Raw genomic sequence first — 10627 nt, forward strand, 5'->3', positions numbered from 1 at the left:
TCTGACTCAGATTCGTGGTCCCAAAACCACCTTTTCGAATAGGCTCTGAATCGGGCTGTTACAACTTTTCCCCATTAGGGACCTTCGTCCCCAAAAATCTTATCGGTGAATAGGTTTAGATAACACTCTTTCATTGCATCCTATGGATCTCACGTTGCTTCCTCAACTCTTTGTTTATGCCACAGTACTTTCACTAACGAAATTTTCTTATTTCGCAACTTCTTAACTTCACGAGCCAGAATATGAAGCGGTTCTGTCGTAACCATTTTTTTGAAAAAACGGGAATCGACTTAGATTTTGAAAATGAAAACGAATAGAGGAGTCGCCACCAATCCTTTTTGGTGAGGTGTGATCGGGTCACCTTAAATTAATCATTTTAATAAAAGTTAAGATTTACTAAAACGATAATTTTTTGGTCTACAAAAAATAGAAAATGAGTTCGGGAGTCGGTTACGCACGAGGAAGGATTAGCACCCTCGGTACGCCCAAAAATTGGTACCTAGTTGATTAATTAGTGTCTTAGTGTTGAAGATTAAAAAACTTGAAAGACTTTGAAATACGATCCCTCTTTGTAAAAAGCTCAAATGTTAAAGACCTTCTCGTCTCAAGATATGAAATGTCACATCCAGTAAGTTAGGACACGACATCTTGAATTTTCGAGAGCGAGCTTGCCTTTTATATAAAATTTGCGTATTTTAATTTATTAAAAGGGTATTCGATTATTTAGAGTAAGCGAGAGAAATCAAAACCCAGTAAGTTAGGGCACCTTTTCTCGAATTCTCAAACACTGAATATGACCTTTATTTTAAAACAAATTCTTATTTCGAGGTGACAAAATGTCATACCCGGTAAGTTAGGGCACAACACTTCGTATCTCTGAGAATAAGCATTTTTCAAAACTCGTATAGCGACTTAAAAGAGTATTCCGTTATTTAGGTTAAATGAGAAAAATCGAAGCCCAGTAAGTTAGGGAACAATTGTCTCGAATTACCAAATACGGAATATCACTTTTATGAAAGAATTATTCTATGGCATCGAGTAAAAAAAACTTAATGTGATTTATAGGATTATGTCGTTACTTAGATTAAACGAGAAAAACCGAATCCCAGTAAGTTAGGGCAAAATTTTCTCGAATTGTCTAAATACGAAACTTGTTTTATTTTAGAAAACACAATTATATGCGTCGAGTAAAGGATCAACGTAATCATAATCACATAGTGAAATGAGAAACAAATCGCAGGATTAACATGCATAATAATAATAACAGAGGTGGTGATCTAAACAATAATAATGACGAATAATGTAAATTTGTAGATATATTGAGACACATATGAATAAATGAATAAACATAATGCCTGAAGCGTAATAATAACGAAAATATGAGTGAATAAGAAACGTAAATATCTAAGTAATGAGAAAATAAATAATAATAATAATAATAATGCAATGATAGTAAGAAAGAAAAAAAGTGATAACAATAATATGTCAAATAATACAAATTAATAATAATAATAAATATAGTAATGATAATAGTAAGAATATACAATATATAGTATTAGAGGTAAATACATAAAACATACATATTAGAAATAATCATAATATTAAAAACAACTATTAATAACTATATAAATAAATATAAAGTAGTAGTATATACATGGTATGGTTTAGAAAAAACATAAACATAAGATAATATGAGAAATAAAAATATATAAATGATATTGTATTAAGGTATATGCATAACAATAAAAATACAATATTAAAAGATATATACACGTAATATAAAAAATGTATCCGTATCAAAAAATATATATACATAATAAAAATGCAATATTTGAAATATTTACGTAGTATATACATGCTAAAAAAATAATAATGTGTTAAAATAAATAAATATTAATGATATTACATAGATATATACATATATATTAAAATGAATACATGATAATACTAAAAGTATGTACACAATATATATATAATATATTAAATATATATATAACATTTATAAAAATATATACATGGTGTAATGTTAATATGTATATGCATAATATGGAGTATGATGTAGTATTTAAATGTGTATATATAAAATATATATTAGGAATATTAATAAAAAAAACAACTATATGAATATATATAAATTAAAACTAAAAATGTCTAAATAATAGTAAAATATGCTGATAATAATAATACGAAAGTAGTAGATAGAATAATAAATAATATTTAAAATAAAAAATGGTAAAAAAATAATATAGAAACCACATTAAATCTAAAAAGGGACTAAATTCGAAACAAGTATGAAGTTTTGGGGCTGATTTTAAGGAGAAATATAACAAAAGGGACCCATTTGAATGCGCGTGCGACTGTAGAAGGCCAAAAGGGAAATTTACCCGAGCCCTTAAAACGACGTCGTTCGAATGGGGGCCAAAATGAAACCAAAAATAAATTTTAAGGTGAAATTGAAATAAAAAAAGTAAAAAAAAGACTTAATTGCGAGATTAGGAAAAAGCGGAGGGGCCAAAAACGCAAATAACCCCTCCGCTTAAAAAACACGCGGATCCCATGCCGGACGGATCTGGTCAGCCCGCTCCACCCCAAAACAACGTCGTATTACGCCTTGGGGGGGAGGGCCAAAACGCTGCCGTTTTGGTCAGCCTATAAAACCAATTTTTTTTTTAAAAATCATTCATTTCTTTGCTGTTTCAGAAAAAAAGAGGGAGAGTTCTCCCTTTCTCTCTGGGAAAATCCCAGATCCCGGCCAGGAGGAGTCGCCGGGCCACCGCAGGGTCACCGCCGGCCATGTTCGAAAGGTATTATTTTTTTATTTTTTTATATTTTCGTGTGACTATGTATATGCTATTTTTAAATAAAAAAAGAAAATGGATATATGTATATTCGGAAGGAAAAGAAAAGAAAAAAAATAAACGAAAAGGTGAGACCTTTACATGATAGACCTCTCTGTTTGCTTGCTATATTTCCTTGAATCTACTTCTTTTCTTTGCATTCGAAAAGGAGGAAAAAAGAGAGAGTTTTACATCGTATGTTTTTGCTTATATATTCATTTACACTACTCTTTTTTTTGCTTTCTGTCTATTCTCGTTTAATGCTTGCAGGCGCAACTGGAGCGGTGGCACAGTGGCGGTGGGGGCAGGTGGAGCAGGTGACTGGCATGGGGCGATGGGACAAGTGCGGCGGCAGCAGCTGATTAGGCTAGGGTTTTTTTTCTTTTTCTGATTTTTAATGTATTGGGCTTGGGTAGGTTTAGTTATTGTAATTGGGTAGTGGGGTTTATTTTGGGCCAAAATTGGGCTTCAACAGGTTCTTCCTCATATATTATATCAGACTTAATCTCAATCTCTGACGGACTAATCACATATGAAGATCAGATTGATATTTACGAAGCATTGAAATATGAAATACATTACGGATCTTTTCTAACTCAGGTGGCAACAACAGTCTATAAGCAACTGATACGTGATATTCGCCACAGGTTTTAAAAATTTATAATTAAGCATTCTTGAAACTAACTATTATCATGATGAAGACAAGTGTACCTATCGAATTGTTGAACCCAAAGGAACCAAGAGTACTAGTAATTACTTTCTTTTTCTTATCTAGCCTAAAAATTAAGGGATTTGTTTATTTAAATTAATTAACTAAACTAAGAGTGCACAGAGAGAAATTGGGGAAAAGCTTTTGGGAAAATTCGATTGATTAAGACAATACCCAAGGAAAAATCCACCTAGACTTCACTTGTTATTTGACTCTGAATCAGAAGATTTATTCATTTGACTTGATCCGTAGAAATCCTTAAGTTATATTATTATCTCTCTCGAGACTAATAACGTCTAACCCTAGGTTGATTAATTGAAATCTCTTTCTAATTAACACCTAGTGTTGCATTAACTCGATCTATGGATCCATTTATTAGGTTTCACCCTAATCCGAAAAATATCTTATCACCCTATCTCTAGGCATGTAATCAATCAGCTTAATTATGAAAAATTATCATACAACTCAGATAATAATAACAAGATCCGTCTTAAGTTTCATTCCCCTTAGGTATTTATGGGGTTTAGGTCATAATTATAGAAGAAAACATCTCAGAAGAATAATGAATACAAAACATAAAGAAAAGTCAAAACCCCTGAATGGAAATTGAAGGGAGATCTTTAGTCTTGATGATGAATCCGGCTTCTAAGATGGACCAATCAGCTTTCCTTGAGTAATTCCTCGCCTCCTACTCTGCGTCTCCCTCTTAAGTGCCTCCTCAGGTGTTTAAATAGGCTTTAGAATGCCTAAGAGCCCTCAAAATTGGCCTTTCTCGAATAGGGTTATACTTGGGCTCGGCAGGGACACGCCCGTGTGACACGCCCGTGTGCGATTACTCCAGCCCGTGGTCAAGGCTGTTGAATAGGCACGGGCGTGTAGTCTACCCGTGTAAGTCGTGCTTCGATTCTACCAAAGGGACACGACCGTGTGACTCGCCCGTGTGAGGTAGTCTAGGCTGTGTTGATTTCCCATGTGGGTCTATTTTCTCCATTTTCGGCCCGTTTCTCGCTCTTTTTACTCTTCTATGCTCACCTAAGTATAAAACATGAAATTGAAGGATTAGGAGCATCGAATTCACCAAATCACCAAATCTAAGGAGAAACCATCCATAAATATGCTGAGCATGGGATAAAAATATGTATAAATTACTGTTTATCAAATACCCCCACACTTAAGCGTTTGCTTGTACTCAAGCAAAATCCTCAACTCATAATCAAAATAAATTCTTCTCAATTTATAATCCCTATCAATAATATCTCAAAATAATCCATAAGTATTCATATATTGAAAATTCAACTAAAATTACATCAAAGTTTCAAACATTCGAAGTTGAACATTTTATCACTAAAACATAGGTGTCTCCCCTTATCTAAGTGATTACCTTTGGTAAAAAAATCACAGAGTTTAACATCCTTACTAAAGATTCACTCAAATCACTCTAGGTGTTTAAGGACATCAATTAAAGCACTCATTAGTCAATATGAAAAGTTATTACCATAGGCTTGCTTGAAAATCAAATCTCCACCACTATATATTGAGCTGATACATCAATCAAAAAGGTCTTTAGAGGGTTGTAACGTGGCTTTGGTTAAGGGGTGTGGTCACAAGCTGAAGGAAAAGGTTAGAATTGAGATTGAATTGAAAAATTACCTAGCTAGAAAAATAACTAGTCATTAGTTGAAAACAAGTGAGTTTCTTCTCAGAAAATGGAATTAACACTCAAGCTTAAAAACAACGAATTACTACTAATATGTATTGAAGTAATATTTTTTTTAAGAACAAGTCAAATAAAATAGAACTTAATTATCACAACAAAGAATAAAACATAGCTAAGCAATTATTTGAAATTAAATCTCAACAAAAAAAGGGGTCAAATTAGGGGATTTCAACAATAATGGGTTATTGGTTAATATTGAAGGTAAATCAATTAGTGGGTTGTTAGTCTCAAAGGGGTTCACTAAGGGTTAATTATAAAGGTAATTTTTTGTGGAGTGGGTGGGTTAAACCTAAGTGCCTTTATCATCTTGACATATCAACTCAAATGGTGTGGTCTTGACATGCATAATCAAGCAAGTTCTAGAGTAACAAATCAAAACTGACACACTCATAATGAAAGTGAGCATGAAAGAAATAAAATATGCTCTAAAGGCTCAAGATCTCACAAAAATTATGGTTTTTTGATGTTCAAACTTGTGAATTTCAACTAAAGATAATACCTAAACTTAGGGAAATAACCTAAAAGTTTTTTAATTCTTCCAAAAATCAACTTATCATGCTTGATTCCCTAATGTCTTAAAGTTTAAACAATCAATGCATAAATGCCTGTGTTCTAATTCAAGACATATCAATAAAAATCATAAATTAACTAAAATTCATTCTAATAGTGATATGAGTGATTCACGTGAGAATAAGATAAAATTCAGAGATTTCTAATGATGATATAAAAGACCCCCCACACTTAAGATGTACGTTGCCCTCAATGTACAAAGATGGATATATTTAGACATATAGATAAATAATCATAAGATAGGGAGAGAAGTGAAACCTCCTGAATGATGAATGAACTCCTTGAATTGGAGTTATGGAGAATAATCAGCCAAGGCAATGATGAGAGTGGAGGAGGATACTCCGGTGATGGTAGAGGTTCATTAGTCCATAAGTCCTGTGCCGAAAGAATATTATATCTGGTAGTAGCTATAGTGGTGGTCGAGCAGGACATGACAGTCGTGGAGAATCTTTCCCAGTGGAGTTTTCAGTTCCTATGTGATGATGAGCTTTGGAGCTCTTTATAACTGTGATAGAATCAGGAACTTTTTAGGAAATAAAAGGAAGCATAATTACTCGTAATGAAATAGCCAAAACTATAAATTATTTAATAAAAATTATAAAAACTAAAATTAAAATAATATTAAAGAAAAATGAAATAAAAAGTACTTAAATAAGATAAATAAAGATAAAAGTGAAAATAAAAATAATAAATAAAAAGTTTTTAAACATCGTCATCGTCGGATGGTTCGCGAGGTGGTGGTGGCGATGAGATGTGAAGGTGTTGGCAAATCTGATGAAGTATAGCATCAGTGTGATCAAAACGTTGAAAACACTGCTACTCATATCGGGTAAGGCGCTCAGAGATGTCAGAGTATGAAGCCGCCGCATGAACTGGACGATAGATGGGTGGTGGCTGAGACCGTGGGTCCTCATGACGTGGAGGGACATCATCAGTAATGTCCTCTGGGTCCTCCTTCTCGGTGGACTGCATGAGGCGGTACTGAGGAGGGAGGGTGTCGAGTTTATTGTCATCCATGAACTCCTCCGTGTACAGCCCTAGTGCAATCTTGAACTCGGGTATGCTCAACTGGCGCACTAGACCACCAACGCGGAACTGGACCGTTCCAAGATCGTCGAAGTTGGTCATGACGGTATAAAGATGGAACATCGAGCAGAGTTCCAATGTGAACTCGAGATACGTCGGCTCGACGATCTCAAAGAAGAGCCCTCACGAGTCAGTCATCAGGACGGCTCAGACCGCGTCAGCCAATTAAATCTGTTCAAGTGCGGTCCAATCAATGCAGTGGCCTACACCTAGGGGTTGGGCCCGTAATGTTTGAAATAGCTCCATCTGGGGTCCCAAGGGGAACTCGAGGAAAGGGTAACGAATCACAACAGTAGGACTCGAGGATGACGCTGCTCCTTTCCTCTTCTTCGAGGCAGGGACAGTGGTCTTCTTACCACATGAGGATGACATTGTATATCTGCATTGAAAAGTCAAAGTTCAACCAATATGTCCCAAGAACAGCATGGAAAAACAAAACTAAATAGGAATATTTCATGAGACTCACGTACTAGATAAAGTAAACAAAACTAAAATAACTAAAGCAAATATATTAAGTTATTAAAATAGGACTATGAGAATAATGCTACGGGAATATCTAATGCATGAGTGCATGTCGGTAAGCATAAAATCTATGGAAACGAGAAAAATGGATGAATGTAGTATGAAAAATGGCAATATTCTTTAATGACAAGCATGAGTATTATTATTCTACTATGAATATTCACTTAAGATAGTCAAATGGATAAGAGAAATCATGAAATCGGTAAAATATTTAAATAAAATAAAGTGAAAAAAAAACAAACGCAAAAGGGAGAAGCTTGGGTCGTTAGAAGTCTTTTTCAAGGATTATATACAAATTTCTATCTGATATGAAACCGAGATAGTTACCTTTTAGAAAAATCTTATGGACGACAGCCCCGAAATGCCTATGCTTTATTTTTCTAAAGGTGGGCGAAAAGATAAAACTTATTATTAATTTAATCCAAATTAGAGTTTAAAACTCATGTAATTAACCCCTTTTGGTTAATCCGAGACAAATCGATAGATCTATGAGAAATCTCATTCAATTGGATATATGGTAGGGTAAAAAAATAGGATACCAAAAGAATTGACTGCCGAGCCGTATGAGCTAGGAAACTCTCAAGTACGATTCTAAGGGAAAGAATTGAACCGCCTATTTTGACTGGGGAGAACAGGCCATTCAATAGGGGGATTCTGAAATAGCGGAGGCTTGGTTCGAAGTGTTTGTGTACAGACACACCTTCCTCCAAACGATGAGCATAAAGACGCTGCTTCATATGCAACTTACTTGTTAGAGTTTTCGACATACATATTTGTTCTAACCTCTTCCAAGTAGTGATTGACCCTCGTGGTAACGAATTCAACCATTGTTTAGCTTTATTCCTTAACGAAAAGGGAAACAACCGAAGACAAATGGCATCATCAGAAATGCCATTGATTTTAAAAGTGTCGCAAAACTCTAAGAAATTTGCCAAGTGAGCATTGGGATCCTCGTCCTGCAAACCATCAAACTGAACAAACTGTTTGATCATTTGAATGGAGTTAGGTTTCATTTCAAAATTATTTGCAGCAACAACAGACCTAACTATGCTTGATTCAGTTCCTGTTAAAGAAGGTTTAGCATAATCATACATAGTACGCAGAGCAGGATTCTGATAGTAGCAATCGCAGGAGGTAGCAGATTTTCTTGGTTTTCAGTCATCTCCTCGGTTGTAGTTGAAATATCGTCTTCTTGCTCTTCCTCGGTGTATCTTAAGCTTCGCCTTATTTCTCTTCGGTTTCTGCGAACTGTGCGATTGATCTCACTATCAAACAGTAATGGTCCTGACGGGTTTCTTCTGGTCATAAACTAGAAAAACCTGTCAGAAGAAAATAAATAAAGAATTAGAAAATAAAATAAAAATTTAAATTGCAATAAAATTAAAATGGCTAAAGTAATAAAAATCGAGTGTTTCTAAATCCTAGTTCCCCGGCAATGGCGCAAAAAACTTGATACGTGATATTCGCGACAGGTTTTAAAAATTTATAATTCAACGTTCTTTAAACTAACTATTATCACGATGAAGACAAGTGTATCTATCGAATAGTAGTATAGTTTTAGCAGTTCTTATAATTTGTACAGTTCAAATTATCATTCCATCTATTAAAATATTAAATGTAAGTACTATTGTCGACTAAGTTTGGCATCAACATTATTGTTGGTAAAGGAGGATGTGGATTCGAACGTCCTATTTAAAGGTTGAGGAAGAGTTATAAATAATTTTAGGTATTGTATCAAAAAAATAATCTAATAAATTTTATAAGGAATATGTTGATCCGTAATTGTATAAATCTCAATTACATTTTTGAAGAGATCTAACCATATAAATTGCAGGCGCTTCCAATCAAAAAATTTCCTGCTCCCAACAATCGAAATAATACATTCATAGCAAGATTGAAATATCACCATCTCCAAGGGTCTTGGCCCTGCATTAGACACTCCATAAGCATTTGAATTTGCTCATTTCACAAACCTCGTAGAAACTAACCCACATCATTTTAAAATCTACATGTACACGTTTTAAAGATGATATTAATGCATTCAAAAACAATATAATTATATTATTCTACCTTTTTAAATAATACATATTTTATTAACATTAAAACATGCAATTTTTATTTGGATATATACAAACTTATATCTTGTCAATAATTCAAATGATGCCATTTTATTTTATTTTTATTTTTATTCATTAAATGCAAACCCTGTTATTTTTTTATCAAGATAAAGACTTTTCTTTTTCTTTTTCTTTTGTAATACAACAAAAAAAAACTAAGACAAAACAGTATTAGAATTATTCCATCAGCAAACTTAACATTAAAATTGAGACCGTTTCAAATATTCGCATGTTACTAATACTAGCAACCGAAATTTGTCATTTATTTAATACATAAGAAAGACATAATTAATTTAAACATAAACCTCATGATTCCACACACTTAACGAAAACCAAATCTAGGCATGATTTTGGCTACATACCAAATCCAACAATTTCTTGAAATTTTTAGTGGAGCTTCCGTTTGCTCCAACTGATATTTGTGCAAGTGCAACAACTTCCTTCAAATTTTCTCTCATTTTCTTCCCTTTTTCTTGTGCCAAAATTAGATCCAAGCTCCTCATTATTCCATTCTTCGTCAAAACTCCACTCTCAACAATCACACCAATTTCCCATACATCCTCCACCATTCTTCCATTCACCCCGTGATCCCCAAAAAACGGCCTGAAAATCATTGGCACCCCACCTGCTATGCTCTCTACTAGTGAGTTCCAACCGCCATGAGTTATGAACACCCCAACAGCACCATGGGCTAGCACGTCTCTCTGGGGAGCCCATGGAACTACCATACCATTTGCCCTTTCTAGGAACCCATTGGGCAGATGTACCTTTGATTTATCTCTAAGAGACCATATAAAAGGAACCTGGCTAGCCTCTACTGCTTCTGCTAGTGCAACAAGTTCATTTGGAGGTGGGGTCACAACTGATCCAAAGCTGATATACACCACTGTTGCAGCTTTTTGCTTGTCGAGCCATGTCAGGCAACCATATGGATCTGGAACGGATGGTGGTGGTGTTGCAAGGATGAAAGGTCCAACATTCAGGTATTGCTTGAACTTGGATTTCAAATCAGTTGTCCTATCAGGGTCTAGTTCTTCACAAGAGTTTAGGAAGACTGCAGTTGCCTCTG

The 10627-nt window shown here is 34.4% G+C and overlaps 1 protein-coding gene across 1 annotated transcript; it reads right to left on the minus strand.

Annotated features, from left to right (window-relative positions):
• Positions 1–9780: 9780 nt before the first annotated feature.
• On the minus strand, positions 9781–10627 carry LOC107924731 (anthocyanidin 3-O-glucosyltransferase 7; the record flags this gene model as incomplete). Its single annotated transcript, XM_041110492.1, is given in 1 exon segment — positions 9781–10627. A coding segment is annotated over 1 exon segment (731 nt), but the record flags the coding sequence as incomplete, so codon positions are not given.

Source organism: Gossypium hirsutum, unplaced genomic scaffold (assembly GCF_007990345.1).
Source record: "Gossypium hirsutum isolate 1008001.06 unplaced genomic scaffold, Gossypium_hirsutum_v2.1 scaffold_562, whole genome shotgun sequence".
Lineage (NCBI taxonomy): Eukaryota > Viridiplantae > Streptophyta > Magnoliopsida > Malvales > Malvaceae > Gossypium > Gossypium hirsutum.